Source organism: Thunnus maccoyii, chromosome 2, assembly GCF_910596095.1.
Source record: "Thunnus maccoyii chromosome 2, fThuMac1.1, whole genome shotgun sequence".
Taxonomy (NCBI): Eukaryota; Metazoa; Chordata; class Actinopteri; order Scombriformes; family Scombridae; genus Thunnus; species Thunnus maccoyii.
The window spans coordinates 214,490-239,489 of NC_056534.1; the positions used below are offsets into that span (position 1 = coordinate 214,490).

General features: G+C 40.2%; 1 protein-coding gene across 2 annotated transcripts in view; it reads left to right on the plus strand.

Annotated features, from left to right (window-relative positions):
• The first annotated feature begins 5,330 nt into the window (after nt 1-5,330).
• tmem178 (transmembrane protein 178) overlaps nt 5,331-25,000 on the plus strand; it is a 25,965-nt gene continuing 6,295 nt past the window's right edge. The window contains exons 1-2 of one of the 2 annotated variants that reach the window (XM_042422616.1): nt 5,331-5,964; nt 23,203-23,316. In XM_042422616.1, the coding sequence (XP_042278550.1) occupies nt 5,421-5,964; nt 23,203-23,316 (658 nt within the window). In that variant the 5' untranslated portion in view covers nt 5,331-5,420. Of the gene's footprint in view, nt 5,965-21,111; nt 23,007-23,202; nt 23,317-25,000 lie in introns of those variants that run through there. The other variant, XM_042422617.1, reaches the window with a different exon arrangement.

Consider the following 25,000-nt stretch of genomic DNA (forward strand, 5'->3'; position numbering starts at 1 on the left):
CTGTAGAAACCCACCAGTTCTACCCAGACTCTACTGTAGAAACCCACCAGTTCTATTCAGAATCTACTGTAGAAACCCAGCAGTTCTACCCAGACTCTACTGTAGAAACCCACCAGTTCTACCCAGACTCTACTGTAGAAACCCACCAGTTCTACCCAGACTCTACTGTAGAAACCCACCAGTTCTACCCAGAATCTACTGTAGAAACCCACCAGTTCTACCCAGACTCTACTGTAGAAACCCACCAGTTCTACCCAGACTCTACTGTAGAAACCCATCAGTTCTACCCAGAATCTACTGTAGAAACCCACCAGTTCTACCTAGACACTACTGTAGAAACCCACCAGTTCTACCTAGACTCTACTGTAGAAACCCACCAGTTCTACCTAGACACTACTGTAGAAACCCACCAGTTCTATCCAGACTCTATTGTAGAAACCCACCAGTTCTATCCAGACTCTATTGTAGAAAGGCACCAGTTCTATTCAGATTCTATTGTAGAAACGTACCAGTTCTACCCAGAATCTATTGTAGAAACCCACCAGTTCCATTCAGATTATATTGTAGAAATGTACCAGTTCTATCCAGACTCTATTGTAGAAAGGCACCAGTTCTATTCAGAGTCTATTGTAGAAATGTACCAGTTCTATCCAGACTCTATTGTAGAAACCCACCAGTTCTATCCAGACTCTATTGTAGAAATGTACCAGTTCTATCCAGACTCTATTGTAGAAATGTAAAGGTTCTATCCAGACTCTATTGTAGAAATGTACCAGTTCTATCCAGACTCTACTGTAGAAACCCACCAGTTCTACCCAGACTCTGCTGTAGAAACCCACCAGTTCTACCCAGACTCTACTGTAGAAACCCACCAGTTCTACCTAGACACTACTGTAGAAACCCACCAGTTCTACCCAGACTCTACTGTAGAAACCCACCAGTTCTACCCAGACTCTACAGTAGAAACCCACCAGTTCTATTCAGAACCTACTGTAGAAACCCACCAGTTCTACCCAGACTCTACTGTAGAAACCCACCAGTTCTATCCAGACTCTATTGTAGAAACCCACCAGTTCTATCCAGACTCTATTGTAGAAAGGCACCAGTTCTATTCAGAGTCTACTGTAGAAACCCACCAGTTCTACCCAGAATCTACTGTAGAAACCCACCAGTTCTATCCAGACTCTATTGTAGAAACCCACCAGTTCTATCCAGACTCTATTGTAGAAAGGCACCAGTTCTATTCAGAGTCTATTGTAGAAAGGCACCAGTTCTATTCAGAGTCTATTGTAGAAAGGCACCAGTTCTATTCAGAGTCTATTGTAGAAAGGCACCAGTTCTATTCAGAGTCTATTGTAGAAATGTACCAGTTCTATCCAGACTCTATTGTAGAAAGACACCAGTTCTATTCAGATTCTATTGTAGAAATGTACCAGTTCTATCCAGACTCCATTGTAGAAAGGCACCAGTTCTATTCAGATTCTATTATAGAAACATACCAGTTCTACCCAGAATCTACTGTAGAAACCCACCAGTTCTATCCAGACTCTATTGTAGAAACATACCAGTTCTACCCAGAGTCTATTGTAGAAAGGCACCAGTTCTATTCAGACTCTATTGTAGAAATGTACCAGTTCTACCCAGACTCTATTGTAGAAAGACACCAGTTCTATCCAGACTCTATTGTAGAAAGGCACCAGTTCTACTGAGACTCTATTGTAGAAAGGCACCAGTTCTACTGAGACTCTATTGTAGAAATGCACCAGTTCTACTGAGACTCTACTGTAGAAAGACACCAGTTCTACTGAGACTCTACTGGTGTGCAGGAGATGAGAAGCAGAATCCAAATGAACTCTTTTGTTTGGATGTATTTTTATGTGCACATATAAAATCTATTGTGTGTATGTCTGTTATTATTATTATTATTGATCATTGAATCATCAGTTCTGAACATATCCTGAACGTTAGAGGAACGTTTCTCTGTTGTGACGAGTGCAGGCTATACTGTTGTTATTCAGTCATCACAGTGTTGCTGTACAGTGGCAGAGAGTCCACACCCAGCTCAGTGCGGAGCATTGACACCGTCAAGTTAGCCGCAGTGACGGCACATCACCACTTCCGGTCAGCTATTTCAAAATAAAACTTTAATGGCGCGCGTGTGGAGCGTTTGTTTGTTGCTTGATGACGTCACGGCAGTGATGTGTTCTGTTTTAAAATTAATTTATTGACAGTTTCATAACCATATTTTAATCCCACTTTTATGTTAAGGACGGTTTTCACTGAAACAAATAATATTTACAGGTACTGTTGTCGGGTATTGTTTCCATGACAACAACAACACTAAACAGTGAAAGTACCAGAACAATGTGTTTACACTCAGACATGTTCACATGTATAGTGGATTGTCATGGACACTATGTGTTATATTCACATAATATCTTATTATTTACACATCTGTAACTGCACCACATCTGACATGAACACATTCTGTATTATTATTATTATTATTATTATTATTATTATTATTTTGATATGTCATATTGTGCAAGAGATTAGGGTTACTGTGGGATGAGATTATGTTACAATATATAAATCTGTATTTCAAATTTAAAAATAAAATAAAGAACTAAAACCTAATGAGAAAATGAATGAAAAAAAATGAAATCCAATTGATTAGTCTATTGGTGTTTATCACAGATAATATTCAATCTATAATATTAATTTCACTTTGATTGACAAAAACTGAAGTGATTTCCACTAAACCTTCATTCTAGGACAGACTCAGACATGAGTGCATTTCTGCATCATGTTTAAAGTTTAAGAGCTGGATGTGGGAGGCATTGAGTGGTAAAATAAATATATGAACTAAATGCAAATTAGTTTTTCAATTAACAAATTTAATGCCAGCATTCCTCTCTCTCCTTATTTGCAGCAACAGCGTTGTTCCTCCCGACTGAAGCAGGCGGCAAGACATCGCTCCATTCTGTGTGGAAAAAGAGTCAAATGACGCCAAACACCTCCTTTTAATGGGGACGCACACAGAGCCTGAAGCCTGAGTTAACAAAGACCGCTGATAACCATCATGATACCAGTTATCTCTGACTGGGAGTTGAAGGTTTGTGGAGCCTGGATATGTTGAACTGGCTTCGTAGTAAAATAATCTCCTCACTGATGCAAAGCTGTAACAGCTCTGTTCACAAGGTTTTACACATTTTATATCAAACATTTGCATTTTATGATTTATGTTTATTTAACTTATGTTTATATTTTCTCTGACTTTGTTTATTCTGATGATTCTGCAGCTCATCAATAAATCATGTGTTCATCATGTGTTCATGTGTTCATGATCATATATACATCATGTGTCCATCATCATATATTCATCATGTGTTCATCATGTGTTCATGTGTTCATGATCATATATACATCATGTGTTCATCATGTGTTCATATATTCATCATGTGTTCATCATGTTTTCATATATTCATCATGTGTTCATCATGTGTTCATATATTCATCATGTGTTCATCATGTGTTCATCATGTGTTCATGTGTTCATGATCATATATACATCATGTGTTCATCATGTGTTCATATATTCATCATGTGTTCATCATGTGTTCATATATTCATCATGTGTTCATCATGTGTTCATATATTCATCATGTGTTCATCATGTGTTCATCATGTGTTCATCATGTGTTCATGTGTTCATCATCATATATACATCATGTGTTCATCATGTGTTCATATATTCATCATGTGTTCATCATGTGTTCATATATTCATCATGTGTTCATCATGTGTTCATCATGTGTTCATGTGTTCATGATCATATATACATCATGTGTTCATCATGTGTTCATATATTCATCATGTGTTCATCATGTGTTCATATATTCATCATGTGTTCATCATCATATATTCATCATGTGTTCATCATGTGTTCATCATGTGTTCATCATGTGTTCATGTGTTCATCATCATATATTCATCATGTGTTCATCATGTGTTCATATATTCATCATATATTCATCATGTGTTCATCATCATATATTCATCATGTGTTAATCATGTTTTCATATATTCATCATATATTCATCATGTGTTCATCATCATATATTCATCATGTGTTCATCATCATATATTCATCATGTGTTCATCATGTGTTCATATATTCATCATATATTCATCATGTGTTCATCATCATATATTCATCATGTGTTCATCATGTGTTCATATATTCATCATGTGTTCATCATCATATATTCATCATGTGTTCATCATGTGTTCATATATTCATCATGTGTTCATCATCATATATTCATCATGTGTTCATCATGTGTTCATATATTCATCATATATTCATCATGTGTCCATCATGTGTTCATGTGTTCATCATGTGTTCATATATTCATCATGTGTTCATCATCATATATTCATGTGTTCATCATATATTCATCATGTGTTCATCATGTGTTCATCATCATATATTCATCATGTGTTCATCATATATTCATCATGTGTTAATCATGTGTTCATCATCATATATTCATCATGTGTTCATCATCATATATTCATCATGTGTTCATCATGTGTTCATATATTCATCATGTGTTCATCATCATATATTCATCATGTGTTCATCATATATTCATCATGTGTTCATCATCATATATTCATCATGTGTTCATCATATATTCATCATGTGTTAATCATGTGTTCATCACGTGTTCATCATGTGTTCATCTTGTGTCCATCATGTGTTCATGTGTTCATCATATATTCATCATGTGTTCATCATATATTCATCATGTATTCATCATGTATTCATCATGTATTCATCATGTGTTCATATATTCATTGTGTGTTCATCATGTGTTCACATGTTCATGTATTCATATGCTGGTGAACAGACTGCTGGAGTTCAGCTTGAGGATCAACAGGCTGAAACTGACTGTCAGGCTGTTTGTGTTTCTGCTGTAAACAACAACAAATGTAAAATCCAGAACATGTTTAGAACACCAGCTGTCAGACAGAATAACAACAACATTAATATTAATATTAACACTAACGCTAATTAACAATAATATAAACATTAACATTAATATTAACATTAATCTAAATATTAACGCTATCATTAACACTTACATTTATAATGATTAATATTAACATCGATTGGATGTCTGAAATGGGGGGGGGGGGGGGGGGGGGGCATACTGACGTCACGCGGTGTGTAAACATAAGGTATTTGTATTGCTGAAGAAGTTTTATTCTGAAGGCAGCGTCACGCAGCTTCCGGGCTGCTGCGTGTTTCCTGCCGTCACCTTGACGCAGCGGACAGTCCGTCAGTCGGCATGACAACGAGCTCTCGAGGACAAACGGGGAACGGCTGACGGGCGCGAGGATGGCCGCAGAAGATGCCCTCTAACGGAAATCGCGGCGGGAACCGACGGAAGACCAGCACCGGGACCTGCTCCAGGACCTGCTCCGGGACCGGGGCCGGGGGCAGCACGGTCCATGTCCCAGCCATGGAGAGAGCCAGGCCGGTGACGGTGACGGTGTCCGCGGTGAGCCTCGCGCTCAGCGTGCTGTCCCTGCTGCTGCTGGTCTCCGCCATCTCCACCGACCACTGGTACGAGACCGACACCCGCCGGCACAAGGAGAACTGCGACCGGCACGGATCCGACTCCAACGATCAAAAGAACCGGGAGATGCCCATCTACCACCTGCCGCTGGTGGATACCGGCAGCGGCGGGGCTCGGCAGCGGGACGTGGCGCTGATGAAGCCCGTGCATGTGGGCAGCAGAGAGGAGGAGCTGCTGGAGAACTGGCGGGCCATCCTGGGGATGGGCATCCTGGAGACCGAGTGCGGCAGGCCGCTGTTCTCCACTCACTCCGGTCTGTGGAGAAAGTGCTACTTCCAGGGCCTGGACCCGGACATCGACAAGCTCATAGACCGGGGTCAGACTGCTTATTTACTGCATATACATGTACACTGTCACTGCTTATATACTGCATATACATATACACTGTCACTGCTTATATACTGCATATACATATACACTGTCACTGCTTATATACTGCATATACATATACACTGTAACTGCTTATATACTGCATATACATATACACTGTAACTGCTTATATACTGCATATACATATACACTGTCACTGCTTATATACTGCATATACATATACACTGTCACTGCTTATATACTGCATATACATATACACTGTCACTGCTTATATACTGCATATACATATACACTGTAACTGCTTATATACTGCATATACATATACACTGTCACTGCTTATATACTGCATATACATATACACTGTCACTGCTTATATACTGCATATACATATACACTGTCACTGCTTATATACTGCATATACATATACACTGTCACTGCTTATATACTGCATATACATATACACTGTCACTGCTTATAGACTGCATATACATATACACTGTAACTGCTTATATACTCTGCATATACATATACACTGTCACTGCTTATATACTGCATATACATATACACTGTAACTGCTTATATACTGCATATACATATACACTGTAACTGCTTATATACTGCATATACATATACACTGTCACTGCTTATATACTGCATATACATATACACTGTCACTGCTTATAGACTGCATATACATATACACTGTCACTGCTTATATACTCTGCATATACATATACACTGTCACTGCTTATATACTGCATATACATATACACTGTCACTGCTTATATATTGCATATACATATACACTGTAACTGCTTATATACTCTGCATATACATATACACTGTCACTGCTTATATACTGCATATACATATACACTGTCACTGCTTATATACTGCATATACATATACACTGTAACTGCTTATATACTCTGCATATACATATACACTGTCACTGCTTATAGACTGCATATACATATACACTGTCACTGCTTATAGACTGCATATACATATACACTGTCACTGCTTATAGACTGCATATACATATACACTGTCACTGCTTATATACTGCATATACATATACACTGTCACTGCTTATATATTGCATATACATATACACTGTCACTGCTTATATACTGCATATACATATACACTGTCACTGCTTATATACTGCATATACATATACACTGTAACTGCTTATATACTCTGCATATACATATACACTGTCACTGCTTATATACTGCATATACATATACACTGTCACTGCTTATATACTGCATATACATATACACTGTAACTGCTTATATACTCTGCATATACATATACACTGTCACTGCTTATATACTGCATATAAATGTACACTGTCACTGCTTATATACTGCATATACATATACACTGTAACTGCTTATATATTGCATATACATATACACTGTCACTGCTTATATACTGCATATACATATACACTGTCACTGCTTATATACTGCATATAAATGTACACTGTCACTGCTTATATACTGCATATACACTGTCACTGCTTATATACTGCATATACACTGTCACTGCTTATATACTGCATATACATATACACTGTCACTGCTTATATACTGCATATACATATACACTGTCACTGCTTATATACTCTGCATATACATATACACTGTCACTGCTTATATACTGCATATACATGTACACTGTAACTGCTTATATACTGCATATACATATACACTGTCACTGCTTATAGACTGCATATACATATACACTGTAACTGCTTATATACTGCATATACATATACACTGTCACTGCTTATAGACTGCATATACATATACACTGTCACTGCTTATATACTGCATATACATATACACTGTAACTGCTTATAGACTGCATATACATATACACTGTCACTGCTTATATACTGCATATACATATACACTGTCACTGCTTATATACTGCATATACATATACACTGTCACTGCTTATAGACTGCATATACACTGTCACTGCTTATAGACTGCATATACATATACACTGTCACTGCTTATATACTGCATATACATATACACTGTCACTGCTTATATACTGCATATACATATACACTGTCACTGCTTATATACTGCATATACATATACACTGTCACTGCTTATATACTGCATATACATATACACTGTCACTGCTTATAGACTGCATATACACTGTCACTGCTTATAGACTGCATATACATATACACTGTCACTGCTTATATACTGCATATACATATACACTGTCACTGCTTATAGACTGCATATACATATACACTGTCACTGCTTATAGACTGCATATACATATACACTGTCACTGCTTATATACTGCATATACATATACACTGTCACTGCTTATAGATTGCATATACATATACACTGTAACTGCTTATATACTACATATACATATACACTGTAACTGCTTATAGACTGCATATACATATACATATACACTGTCACTGCTTATATACTCTGCATATACATATACACTGTAACTGCTTATTGACTGCATATACATATACACTGTCACTGCTTATAGACTGCATATACATATACACTGTCACTGCTTATATACTCTGCATATACATATACACTGTAACTGCTTATAGACTGCATATACATATACACTGTCACTGCTTATAGACTGCATATACATATACACTGTCACTGCTTATAGACTGCATATACATATACACTGTAACTGCTTATATACTACATATACATATACACTGTCACTGCTTATATACTCTGCATATACATATACACTGTAACTGCTTATTGACTGCATATACATATACACTGTCACTGCTTATAGACTGCATATACATATACACTGTCACTGCTTATAGACTGCATATACATATACACTGTCACTGCTTATATACTCTGCATATACATATACACTGTCACTGCTTATATACTGCATATACATATACACTGTCACTGCTTATATACTCTGCATATACATATACACTGTCACTGCTTATAGACTGCATATACATATACACTGTAACTGCTTATATACTACATATACATATACACTGTCACTGCTTATAGACTGCATATACATATACACTGTCACTGCTTATATACTCTGCATATACATATACACTGTAACTGCTTATTGACTGCATATACATATACACTGTCACTGCTTATAGACTGCATATACATATACACTGTCACTGCTTATAGACTGCATATACATATACACTGTCACTGCTTATAGACTGCATATACATATACACTGTAACTGCTTATATACTACATATACATATACACTGTCACTGCTTATATACTCTGCATATACATGTACACTGTCACTGCTTATAGACTGCATATACATATACACTGTCACTGCTTATAGACTGCATATACATATACACTGTCACTGCTTATATACTGCATATACATATACACTGTCACTGCTTATATACTGCATATACATATACACTGTCACTGCTTATATACTCTGCATATACATATACACTGTCACTGCTTATATACTGCATATACATATACACTGTCACTGCTTATATACTCTGCATATACATATACACTGTCACTGCTTATAGACTGCATATACATATACACTGTAACTGCTTATATACTACATATACATATACACTGTCACTGCTTATAGACTGCATATACATATACACTGTCACTGCTTATATACTCTGCATATACATATACACTGTAACTGCTTATTGACTGCATATACATATACACTGTCACTGCTTATAGACTGCATATACATATACACTGTCACTGCTTATAGACTGCATATACATATACACTGTAACTGCTTATATACTACATATACATATACACTGTCACTGCTTATATACTCTGCATATACATGTACACTGTCACTGCTTATAGACTGCATATACATATACACTGTCACTGCTTATATACTGCATATACATATACACTGTCACTGCTTATATACTGCATATACATATACACTGTCACTGCTTATATACTCTGCATATACATATACACTGTAACTGCTTATAGACTGCATATACATATACACTGTCACTGCTTATATACTGCATATACATATACACTGTCACTGCTTATATACTGCATATACATATACACTGTCACTGCTTATATACTCTGCATATACATATACACTGTAACTGCTTATAGACTGCATATACATATACACTGTCACTGCTTATATACTGCATATACATATACACTGTCACTGCTTATATACTGCATATACATATACACTGTCATTGCTTATATACTGCATATACATATACACTGTCACTGCTTATATACTCTGCATATACATATACACTGTCACTGCTTATATACTGCATATACATATACACTGTCACTGCTTATATACTGCATATACATATACACTGTCACTGCTTATAGACTGCATATACATATACACTGTCACTGCTTATATACTGCATATACATATACACTGTCACTGCTTATAGACTGCATATACATATACACTGTCACTGCTTATATACTGCATATACATATACACTGTAACTGCTTATATACTGCATATACATATACATATACACTGTAACTGCTTATAGACTGCATATACATATACACTGTAACTGCTTATATACTGCATATACATATACACTGTAACTGCTTATATACTGCATATACATATACACTGTAACTGCTTATATACTGCATATACATATACATATACACTGTAACTGCTTATATACTGCATATACATATACACTGTAACTGCTTATATACTGCATATACATATACACTGTCACTGCTTATATACTGCATATACATATACACTGTCACTGCTTATAGACTGCATATACATATACACTGTCACTGCTTATAGACTGCATATACACTGTCACTGCTTATAGACTGCATATACATATACACTGTAACTGCTTATAGACTGCATATACACTGTCACTGCTTATAGACTGCATATACATATACACTGTCACTGCTTATATACTGCATATACATATACACTGTCACTGCTTATAGACTGCATATACATATACACTGTCACTGCTTATAGACTGCATATACATATACACTGTAACTGCTTATAGACTGCATATACACTGTCACTGCTTATAGACTGCATATACATATACACTGTAACTGCTTATAGACTGCATCTAACTGCTTATATACTCTGCATATACACTGTAACTGCTTATAGACTGCATATACATATACACTGTCACTGCTTATAGACTGCATATACATATACACTGTCACTGCTTATAGACTGCATATACATATACACTGTCACTGCTTATATACTACATATACATATACACTGTCACTGCTTATATACTGCATATACATATACACTGTAACTGCTTATGTACTGCATATACATATACACTGTAACTGCTTATAGACTGCATATACATATACACTGTAACTGCTTATATACTGCATATACATATACACTGTAACTGCTTATATACTGCATATACATATACACTGTAACTGCTTATATACTGCATATACATATACACTGTAACTGCTTATAGACTGCATATACATATACACTGTAACTGCTTATATACTGCATATACATATACACTGTAACTGCTTATAGACTGCATATACATATACACTGTAACTGCTTATATACTGCATATACATATACACTGTAACTGCTTATAGACTGCATATACATATACACTGTAACTGCTTATAGACTGCATATACATATACACTGTCACTGCTTATAGACTGCATATACATATACACTGTAACTGCTTATATACTGCATATACATATACATATCATTCAGTTCAGTTCAATTCAATTTTATTTATATTGCGCCAAATCACAACAGAAGTCATCTCAGGGCATTTTTCACATGGAGCAGATCTAGACCGAACTCTTTAATTTACACAGAGAGAGACCCAACAATTCCCTCATGAGCAGCACTTGGCGACAGCGGTAAGGAAAAACTCCCCTTTAACAGGAAGAAACATCAAGCAGAACCCGGCTCTAGGTAGGCAGCCATCTGCCTTGACCGGTTTGGTTGAGAGAGAGAGAAGAGGGTGGGGGTGGGGGTTGAGGGGGGGAGCACAGAGAAGCAGAACAGCAACAGCTACAACAACAACAACAACAATAGATATATGACTTGCAGCAACAAACAGCAACAGCTGGAGAAGGACAGAAGAAGGACGTTAACACGTCAGCATGGTTTATGGGGTTTCCTGCGGATGAGATAGCACAAAGAACTCCGGGGAAGAAGTCAAGTTAGTAACAAGCATTAATGGTAAAAGAATACATACAGATGGAGAAGGGGGGAGAGGAGCTCAGTGCATCAATGGAAGTCCCCCGGCAGTCTATGTCTATAGCAGCATAACTAAGGGCTGATCCAAGGCGAGTCTGGTCGGCCCTAACTATAAGCTTTATCAAAAAGGAAAGTTTTAAGCCTACTCTTAAACATAGAAAGGATGTCTGCCCCCCGGACTGAATCTGGAAGATGGTTCCACAAGAGAGGAGCCTCATAGCTGAAGGCTCTGCCTCCCATTCTACTTTTGGTGACTGTAGGAACCACCAGTAAGCCTGCATACTGGGAGCGCAGTGTTCTAGTGGGGAAATAGGGTACTATGAGCTCTTTAAGAAATAATGGTGCCTGACCGTTAAGGGCTTTGTATGTGAGGAGAAGGATTTTAAATTCAATTCTTCAAACGTTAGCTGGAAGGCTAGCTGGCTGTCCTTCCCTCCGGTTATGCTGCAGCTAGCGGAGCGTTAGCGGTTTGTTACTCAGGTTAAAGTGGGAAGAAGCAGCGGGTCTGTCGGGCAGCTGAGTGAAGTGGAGCCTGCGGAGGAAACACCGGGACCGTCAGGGTGAAACAGTCCGTCAAGGAGCTGTAATATTCGGCTGCACAGATAGGAAACACCTCGGCTGACAGGATGTACCACTCTGGAGGAAAAAAATCTTCTTCTTTTTGGTTTATAACGGCGGTTGTCAACCAGCGTATTAGGTGCATTACCGCCAGTGGACCAGAGTGTGGACCAGAGATTAAATCCTACACATTAATCCTGTTTGTCTAATAAACTCAATGAAAACTCTACTGCTGCTCCCACTTGGCAGGTTCATTTAAGTTTTAATGCTGAGCTCCTGAACTCCAGTCTTCCTAAATTCTTCCTTCATATATTGTCTTTCTTGATCATACTTAGTACAATCTATGCTTGCATGCATAATAGTCTCCTCAGCCAGCTGGAAAAAAATATGCGCATATATCGGTATCGGCATCAGCAATCGGCCACAATGAGTTGGAAATATCGGCATATCGGATATCGGCAAAAAATCCAATATCATGCATCCCTATTGTTAACAATCAAATTTGTCAAACTCAAAACACGTGCAAACTATAAATAATGAACCAATAAAATGATTTTAATAAAACACAATGTTTTGAATAAATTAACAAGAGTAAACATAAAACAGTGCATAAAATATCTGTCTAAACGTTGTCCTTGATTTAGCAATCTCACCTTCAGACTGTCAGACTGACTCTACCGACTCAGCCATCAACGTCAGTATGTCCATATGTGAGAATCTGATGATGACTTTGAAATTGGTTTGCTGATAAGGGCTCTCAGAATGAAAACTGCTTTTTGATCTATACATACATTTTATTTTAGCCATTGTGAGCTTAAATAAGGTATGTATTTTAGATCAACACAAGGACACTTGGTTACCAAAAGTGTCAGTTTACATTTGAGAAAAAAAAAACTGTTGGCACAACGGGGCCCCCTAGTGGTTGTGGGGGCCCTACACACATGTTATATTATGTGGCCACTGTGACTATATTCAGGTAATTTTGGACATTACTGAGCATGTTGGCGCCAGTTTACCTTTATCCATACGCTTGATTAATGATGCTGTTGCATATGTCAGCTGTTTATATGTGTGTGTGTGTGTTTGTGTGTGTCTGTGTGTGTGTGTGTGTGTGTACAAAGTATTCCTAATGTTGTGGGGACTCACCTCCCTTATGGGGACAAAAAGCAAGTTCCCTTAATGTAAAATCATTAATTTTAGATGAAGACTTAAAGTTAAAGTTAGTTTAGGGTTATGTTATGACTCTGTGTGTGTGTGTGTGTGTGTGTGTGTGTGTGTGTGTGTGTGTGTGTGTGTGTGTGTGTGTGTGTGAATATGTGGCCGCTGTATCAGGCTATGTGATGCTTTTAATGTTGGTCTTGGTGCCTGTAATATGACCTGTGATGATGTATAAGGCTTGTATGATTAAACTGGGGTGCATTCAAGCAGATATATATATATATATATATATATATATATGTATATATATATATATATATATATATATATATAGGCAGTGGTGATAGACGTAGCAATCCCAAGCGACAGCAACATCAAGAAGAAGGAACACGAGAAGATCGAAAATATCCAAGGGCTGAAAGAGGAGCTAGAAAGGATGTGGGGAGTAAAGGCAACAGTGGTTCCAGTGGTAATGGGAGTACTGGGGGCTGTTACCCACAAACTGGGAGAGTGGCTCCAGCAGATTCTGGGTACATCTGAGGTCTCTGTCCAGACGAGCGCAGTCCTAGGAACAGCTAAGATACTGCACAGATCCCTCAAACTCCCAGAACTCTGGTAGAGACACCCCCCCCCCCTATCTATCTATCAATCTATCTATCTATTTATAGATAGATAGATTGATAGATAGATAGATAGACAGATACCTGTAACAGCCTATTTTGGTTAACATATGCTTTTCAGAAGATGATTGGTGTTGGACAGCTTGGCCCACCTGATTTTCTCTGTGCCCACCACACTGTGATTTCTGCCTACGCTACTGTGTCTGTGTTCTTCATTCTTTCTAAACTTCACACAGTATTTTGATGTCAGGAATATTACTTATTTTACTGACATTACAGATTTGTTTCCAGTGAGATATTACTCCTTTTTTTATTCTATCATATTTATTGTTTTAAAAAAATGATAATTTAAAAAAACAACAATTCTTTAGTAATGAAAAAGAACCGGTAAGAGTATTGATAAAGAACTGGGCCAACAAGATAAAATCCTAACGTACCATCCCTACAGCTGGTTAGCGGCTTCGCCCTGACTTTGGGGGGATGAGCAGGTTGTAAGTATTAATTACTTTGACTTAGATGTTCAGTTCAAGTTATCCAGTTTCTAATACAGTGTCATTTCTTTTTTTTGCGGGGAGGGAAACACGTTATATCAACCGATTAATCAGCTATTAGCTTTGTCCTGCTTCAAATTATTGTTAGGCCTATTATATTAGCCTTTAAAAATCCACCACCTCTAATACAGACATTAGGACAGGACAGCAGAACAGTTTAGGACATTAAACAATGTGGTTTAAGTCACAGTGTGGGAGATGACGAGAGGGGGTCTCTTCTTGGTTGGACTCAACGGGCCTTAAAGGACTCAACGGGCTTTAAAGGACTCAACGGGCTTTAAAGGACTCAATGGGCCTTAAAGGACTCAAGCCTTAAAGGACTCAACGGGGTTTAAAGGACTCAACGGGCCTTAAAGGACTCAACGGGCCTTAAAGGACTCAACAGGCTTTAAAGGACTCAACGGGCTTTAAAGGACTCAACGGGCTTTAAAGGACTCAATGGGCCTTAAAGGACTCAAGCCTTAAAGGACTCAACGGGGTTTAAAGGACTCAACGGGCCTTAAAGGACTCAACGGGCCTTAAAGGACTCAGCGAACTTTAAATGACTCAACGGGCCTTAAAGGACTGAACGGGCCTTAAAGGACTCAACAGGCCTTAAAGGACTCAACGGGGTTTAAAGGACTCAACAGGCTTTAAAGGACTCAACAGGCTTTAAAGAACTCAATGGGCCTTAAAGGACTCAACGGGCCTTAAAGGACTCAACAGGCCTTAAAGGACTCAACGGGGTTTAAAGGACTCAACAGGCTTTAAAGGACTCAACAGGCTTTAAAGAACTCAACGGGCCTTAAGGACTCAACGGCTTTAAAGGACTCAATGGGCCTTAAAGGACTCAACGGGCCTTAAAGGACTCAAGCCTTAAAGGACTCAACGGGCCGTAAAGAACTCAAGCCTTAAAGGACTCAACAAGCTTTAAAGGACTCTATGGACCTTAAAGGACTCAAGCCATAAGGACTCAACGAGCTTTAAATGACTCAACGGGCCTTAAAGGACTCAACCGGCTTTAAAGGACTCAATGGGCCTTAAAGGACTCAAGCCTTAAAGGACTCAATGGGGTTTAAAGGACTCAATGGGCCTTAAAGGACTCAACGGGCCTTAAAGGACTCAAGCCTTAAGGGACTCAACAAGCTTTAAATGACTCAACGGGCCTTAAAGGACTCAACGGGCCTTAAAGGACTCAACAAGCTTTAAATGACTCAACGGGCCTTAAAGTACTCAAGCCTTAAAGGACTCAACGGGCCTTAAAGGACTCAACGAGCTTTAAAGGACTCAACGGGCCTTAAAGAACTCAAGCCTTAAAGGACTCAACTGGCCTTAAAGGACTCAAGCCTTAAGGGACTCAACAAGCTTTAAATGACTCAACTGGCCTTAAAGGACTCAAGCCTTAAAGGACTCAACAAGCTTTAAATGACTCAACGGCCCTTAAAGGACTCAACGGGCCTTAAAGGACTCAACGAGCTTTAAAGGACTCAACGGGCCTTAAAGAACTCAAGCCTTAAAGGACTCAACTGGCCTTAAAGGACTCAAGCCTTAAGGGACTCAACGAGCTTTAAAGGACTCAGCCGGCTTTAAAGGACTCAACAGGCTTTAAATGACTCAACGGGCGTTAAAGGACTCAATGGGCCTTAAAGGACTCAAGGGGCTTTAAATGACTCAATGGGCCTTAAAGGACTCAACGAGCTTTAAAGGACTCAACCGGCTTTAAAGGACTCAACGGGCGTTAAAGGACTCAGCGAACTTTAATTGACTCAACGGGCCTTAAAGGACTCAACAGGCTTTAAAGGACTCAACGGGCGTTAAATGACTCAATGGGCCTCAAAGGACTCAACCAGCTTTAAAGGACTCAAGGGGCTTTAAATGACTCAATGGGCCTTAAAGGACTCAACGAGCTTTAAAGGACTCAACCGGCTTTAAAGGACTCAACGGGCGTTAAAGGACTCAGCGAACTTTAAATGACTCAACGGGCCTTAAAGGACTCAACAGGCTTTAAAGGACTCAACGGGCGTTAAATGACTCAATGGGCCTCAAAGGACTCAACCAGCTTTAAAGGACTCAACCAGCTTTAAAGGACTCAACCAGCTTTAAATGACTCAATGGGCCTTAAAGGACTCAACAGGCTTTAAAGGACTCAACGGGCCTTAAAGGACTCAACAGGCTTTAAAGGACTCAACAGGCTTTAAAGGACTCAACGGGCCTTAAAGGACTCAACAGGCTTTAAAGGACTCAACAAGCTTTAAATGACTCAACGGGCCTTAAAGGACTCAACGGACCTTAAAGGACTCAAGCCTTAAAGGACTCAACGGGCCTTAAAGGACTCAGCGAACTTTAAATGACTCAACGGGCCTTAAAGGACTCAACGGACCTTAAAGGACTCAAGCCTTAAAGGACTCAACGGGCCTTAAAGGACTCAGCGAACTTTAAATGACTCAACGGGCCTTAAAGGACTCAACAGGCTTTAAAGGACTCAACAGGCTTTAAAGGACTCAACGGGCCTTAAAGGACTCAATGGGCCTTAAAGTACTCAAGCCTTAAAGGACTCAACGGGCCTTAAAGGACTCAGCGAACTTTAAATGACTCAACGGGCCTTAAAGGACTCAACAAGCTTTAAATGACTCAACGGGCCTTAAAGAACTCAACGAACTTTAAAGGACTCAACGAGCTTTAAAGGACTCTGCGAACTTTAAAGGACTCAACTGGCCTTAAAGGACTCAAGCCTTAAGGGACTCAACAAGCTTTAAATGACTCAACTGGCCTTAAAGGACTCAACGGACCTTAAAGGACTCAAGCCTTAAAGGACTCAACGGGCCTTAAAGGACTCAGCGAACTTTAAATGACTCAACGGGCCTTAAAGGACTCAACGGACCTTAAAGGACTCAAGCCTTAAAGGACTCAACGGGCCTTAAAGGACTCAGCGAACTTTAAATGACTCAACGGGCCTTAAAGGACTCAACAGGCTTTAAAGGACTCAACAGGCTTTAAAGGACTCAACGGGCCTTAAAGGACTCAATGGGCCTTAAAGTACTCAAGCCTTAAAGGACTCAACGGGCCTTAAAGGACTCAGCGAACTTTAAATGACTCAACGGGCCTTAAAGGACTCAACAAGCTTTAAATGACTCAACGGGCCTTAAAGAACTCAACGAACTTTAAAGGACTCAACGAGCTTTAAAGGACTCTGCGAACTTTAAAGGACTCAACTGGCCTTAAAGGACTCAAGCCTTAAGGGACTCAACAAGCTTTAAATGACTCAACTGGCCTTAAAGGACTCAAGCCTTAAAGGACTCAACAAGCTTTAAATGACTCAACGGCCCTTAAAGGACTCAAGGGGCCTTAAAGGACTCAACGAGCTTTAAAGGACTCAACGGGCCTTAAAGAACTCAAGCCTTAAAGGACTCAACTGGCCTTAAAGGACTCAAGCCTTAAGGGACTCAACGAGCTTTAAAGGACTCAGCCGGCTTTAAAGGACTCAACAGGCTTTAAATGACTCAACGGGCGTTAAAGGACTGAATGGGCCTTAAAGGACTCAAGGGGCTTTAAATGACTCAATGGGCCTTAAAGGACTCAACGAGCTTTAAAGGACTCAACCGGCTTTAAAGGACTCAACGGGCGTTAAAGGACTCAGCGAACTTTAAATGACTCAACGGGCCTTAAAGGACTCAACAGGCTTTAAAGGACTCAACGGGCGTTAAATGACTCAATGGGCCTCAAAGGACTCAACCAGCTTTAAAGGACTCAAGGGGCTTTAAATGACTCAATGGGCCTTAAAGGACTCAACGAGCTTTAAAGGACTCAACCGGCTTTAAAGGACTCAACGGGCGTTAAAGGACTCAGCGAACTTTACATGACTCAACGGGCCTTAAAGGACTCAACAGGCTTTAAAGGACTCAACGGGCGTTAAATGACTCAACGGGCCTCAAAGGACTCAACCAGCTTTAAAGGACTCAACCAGCTTTAAAGGACTCAACCAGCTTTAAATGACTCAATGGGCCTTAAAGGACTCAACAGGCTTTAAAGGACTCAACGGGCCTTAAAGGACTCAACAGGCTTTAAAGGACTCAACAGGCTTTAAAGCACTCAACACGCTTTAAAGGACTCAACGGGCCTTAAAGGACTCAACGGACCTTAAAGGACTCAAGCCTTAAAGGACTCAACGGGCCTTAAAGGACTCAGCGAACTTTAAATGACTCAACGGGCCTTAAAGGACTCAACGGACCTTAAAGGACTCAAGCCTTAAAGGACTCAACGGGCCTTAAAGGACTCAGCGAACTTTAAATGACTCAACGGGCCTTAAAGGACTCAACAGGCTTTAAAGGACTCAACAGGCTTTAAAGGACTCAACGGGCCTTAAAGGACTCAATGGGCCTTAAAGTACTCAAGCCTTAAAGGACTCAACGGGCCTTAAAGGACTCAGCGAACTTTAAATGACTCAATGGGCCTTAAAGTACTCAAGCCTTAAAGGACTCAACGGGCCTTAAAGGACTCAGCGAACTTTAAATGACTCAACGGGCCTTAAAGGACTCAACAAGCTTTAAATGACTCAACGGGCCTTAAAGAACTCAACGAACTTTAAAGGACTCAACGAGCTTTAAAGGACTCTGCGAACTTTAAAGGACTCAACGGGCCTTAAAGGACTCTGCGAACTTTAAATGACTCAACGGGCCTTAAAGGACTCAACAAGCTTTAAATGACTCAACAGGTTTTAAAGGACTCAACGAGCCTTAAAGGACTCAACGAGCCTTAAAGGACTCAACAGGCTTTAAAGGACTCAACGAGCTTTAAATGACTCAACGGGCCTTAAAGGACTCAATGGGCCTTAAAGTACTCAAGCCTTAAAGGACTCAACGGGCCTTAAATACTCAATGGGCCTTAAAGTACTCAAGCCTTAAAGGACTCAACGGGCCTTAAAGGACTCAACGGACTTTAAAGGACTCAATGAGCTTTAAAGGACTCAACGGGCCTTAAAGGACTCAACAGGCTTTAAAGGACTCAACAGGCTTTAAAGGACTCAACAAGCTTTAAATGACTCAACGGGCCATAAAGGACTCAACGGGCCTTAAAGGACTCAAGCCTTAAAGGACTCAACGGGCCTTAAAGGACTCAACAGGCCTTAAAGTACTCAAGCCTTAAAGGACTCAACGGGCCTTAAAGGACTCAATGGGCCTTAAAGGACTCAAGCCTTAAAGGACTCAACAGGCTTTAAAGGACTCAACGGGCCTTAAAGGACTCAACGGGCCTTAAAGGACTCAATGGGCTTTAAAGGACTCAAGAAGCCTTAAAGGACTGAACGGGCCTTAAAGGACTCAACGGGCTTTAAAGGACTCAACGAGCCTTAAAGGACTCAACAAGCCTTAAAGGACTCAACAGGCTTTAAGGGACTCAACAGGCTTTAAAGGACTCAATGGGCCTTAAAGGACTCAAGCCTTAAAGGACTTAATGGGCTTTAAATGACTCAACGGGCCTTAATGGATTCAAGCCTTAAAGGACTCAATGGGCTTTAAAGGACTCAAGCCTTAAAGGACTCAACAGGCTTTAAAGGACTCAACGGGCCTTAAAGGACTCAACAGGCTTTAAAGGACTCTATACGAGCCTTAAAGGACTCAACGGGCCTTAAATACTCAATGGGCCTTAAAGTACTCAAGCCTTAAAGGACTCAACGGGCCTTAAAGGACTCAACGGGCCTTAAAGGACTCAAGCCTTAAGGGACTCAATGAGCTTTAAAGGACTCAACGGGCCTTAAAGGACTCAATGGGCTTTAAAGGACTCAATGAGCTTTAAAGGACTCAACGGGCCTTAAAGGACTCAATGGGCCTTAAAGGACTCAAGCCTTAAAGGACTCAATGGGCCTTAAAGGACTCAAGCCTTAAAGGACTCAACAGGCTTTAAAGGATTCAACGGGCCTTAAAGGACTCAACGGGCCTTAAAGGACTCAACGGGCTTTAAAGGACTCAACAAGCCTTAAAGGACTGAACGGGCCTTAAAGGACTCAACGGGCTTTAAAGGACTCAACAAGCCTTAAAGAACTCAACAAGCCTTAAAGGACTCAACAGGCTTTAAACGACTCAACAGGCTTTAAAGGACTCAACAGGCTTTAAAGGACTCAATGGGCCTTAAAGGACTCAAGCCTTAAAGGACTCAATGGGCTTTAAATGACTCAACGGGCCTTAATGGACTCAAGCCTTAAAGGACTCAATGGGCTTTAAAGGACTCAAGCCTTAAAGGACTCAACGGGCTTTAAATGACTCAACGGGCCTTAATGGACTCAAGCCTTAAAGGACTCAATGGGCCTTAATTGACTCAAGCCTTAAAGGACTCAACGGGCTTTAAATGACTCAACGGGCCTTAATGGACTCAAGCCTTAAAGGACTCAATGGGCTTTAAAGGACTCAAGCCTTAAAGGACTCAACAGGCCTTAAAGGACTCAACGGGCCTTAAAGGACTCAACGGGCTTTAAAGGACTCTATACGAGCCTTAAAGGACTCAACGGGCTTTAAAGGACTCAACAGGCTATAAATGGTATCAGGCTGGTTTCAGACTGGTTTTTAGACATGTGTCAGACTGATTTCAGACTGGTATTAGGCTGGTTTCAGACTGGTCTCAGACTGGTATTAGGCTGGTTTCAGACTGGTTTTTAGACATGTGTCAAACTGATTTCAGACTGGTATCAGGCAGGTTTCAGACTGGTTTTTAGACATGTGTCAAACTGATTTCAGACTGGTCTGAGACTGGTATTAGGCTGGTTTCAGACTGGTATTAGGCTGGTTTCAGACTGATTTCAGACTGGTCTCAGACTGGTATCAGGCAGGTTTCAGACTGGTTTTTAGACATGTGTCAAACTGATTTCAGACTGGTCTCAGACTGGTGTCAGGCAGGTTTCAGACTGGTTTTTAGACATGTGTCAAACTGATTTCAGACTGGTCTGAGACTGGTATTAGGCTGGTTTCAGACTGGTATTAGGCTGGTTTCAGACTGGTTTTTAGACATGCGTCAGACTGATTTCAGACTGGTCTCAGACTGTATCAGGCAGGTTTCTGACTGGTTTACAGCAGCAGATCCTGAGCTGCAGGCAGCAGACTAACAGCTGAGCAGAAACAGTAAAACCTCTGACTGGGATTAAAGTCTTGTTGGTCATCATGACGTGTGCAGTTTGTGTCTCTGCAGTCTCTGGCGGTCTGCCAGCTGAAACCTGGAGGTCAAACTGACAGTGAACACAGAGGAGCTGGACCCCGACAACACTCAGACCACACATCAGATTACTTCACTCTAAATCACATTACGTTACATTATTTTACATATCATTACACTGCATTAGACTGGAGTCTGAGCGCAGATTAGATTAGATGAATCGATCCCTGTGGGAGGCTGAACAACAACAAATACTGAGAAAAGAAAATGCAGACGCGATACTTAGGATGATACAAACACCATAAGCCCTTTAAATCATCTTTACATCTAGTTTTATTCTAAAACAAGAATATTTTCTGATCTAAACAGGATTAAATGTAATCTTCTGTCTGTGGGTGTGGTGGATGTTTCAAACACACGGATCTCCACAAGATGTTTATATATCCTGACGTGGTGACTGTTAGATTCATATGCTCTGTCTGACCTGATGTTTGCTGAGGAGAGTTGGTGCTGTGATGTTTCATTGTCACAGCAGAACAGAGTGAAATGAGCTGTGTGTAGATTAAATCAGTCCCCCAGTGACTCAGTGTCTCTTCCATTAAGCTGGATGTGTGAGAGATGCATTAAAAACAGAGTCTGAGTGGCAGAGGTCCAAAACACTGGATCCTACATTCCCATAATGCACCTGGATAGAGCCTTTCATTTCAGCCTCACTTCAGGTAAACAGCCACATCTTTTAAATACATCTTCAGTTTGTAACCGTGTCTGATGACATCACTATGACATCATGTGGAGAATTAGTGGAATGACCCTTTAAACACGTTTCTCTGGACTCGTGTTGCTCAGGTTGGGTTGTATATCAGGTCACATGGTCGGGTGTCTTCACCTGAGTAATCACCTGTGTCGTCCCTGCAGGTATCGCAGACCGCTGCACGGCTGTGAAGTATCACTTCTCTCAGCCAATCAGGCTGCGGAACATCCCTCTGAACCTGACCAGGACTATCCAACAGGACGAGTGGCATCTGCTGCGTGAGTAACACACACACACACACACAGAGTAACACACACACACACACATAGTAACACACACACACATAGTAATACACGCACACAGAGTAACACACACACACACACACACACACACACACATAGTAACACACACACACACACACACACACACACACACATAGTAACACACACACACACACACACACACATAGTAATACACGCACACAGAGTAACACACACACACACACACACACACACACATAGTAATACACACACACACACACACACACACATAGTAACACACACACACACACAGAGTAACACACACACACACACACGTAGTAACACACACACACACAGAGTAACACACACACACACACAGAGTAACACACACACACACACACACACAGAGTAACACACACACACACACACAGAGTAACACACACACACACACACATAGTAACACACACACACACACACACATACATAGTAACACACACACACACACACACACACATACGTAGTAACACACACACACACACACACAGAGTAACACACACACACATAGTAACACACACACACAGAGTAACACACACACACACGTAGTAACACACACACACACAGAGTAACACACACACACACACAGAGTAACACACACACACACACACATACGTAGTAACACACACACACACACACAGAGTAACACACACACACATAGTAACACACACACACAGAGTAACACACACACACGTAGTAACACACACACACAGAGTAACACACACACACACAGTAACACACACACACACAGTAACACACATACGTAGTAACACACACACACAGAGTAACACACACAGTAACACACACACACACACACACACATAGTAACACACACACACACACACACATGTAGTAACACACACACACACATAGTAACACACACACACACACACACAGAATAACACACACACACACACACACACACACACATAGTAACACACACACACACACGTAGTAACACACACACACAGAGTAACACACACACACACACATAGTAACACACACACACACACACACACACACACACACACATAGTAACACACACATACACGTAGTAACACACATACATAGTAACACACACACACATAGTAACACACACACACACACGTAGTAACACACACACACAGAGTAACACACACACACACACATAGTAACACACACACACACACACACACACACACACACACATAGTAACACACACATACACGTAGTAACACACACATAGTAACACACACACACATAGTAACACACACACAAACACACGTAGTAACACACACACACACACACACATAGTAACACACACACACATAGTAACACACACACACACGTAGTAACACACATACATAGTAACACACACACACATAGTAACACACACACACATAGTAACACACACACAAACACACGTAGTAACACACACACACACACACACATAGTAACACACACAGTAACACACAGTAACACACACACAGTAACACACACACAGTAACACACACATAGTAACACACAGTAACACACACACAGTAACACACACATAGTAACACACAGTAACACACACATAGTAACACACATAGTAACACACAGTAACACACACACAGTAACACACAGTAACACACACACAGTAACACACATAGTAACACACAGTAACACA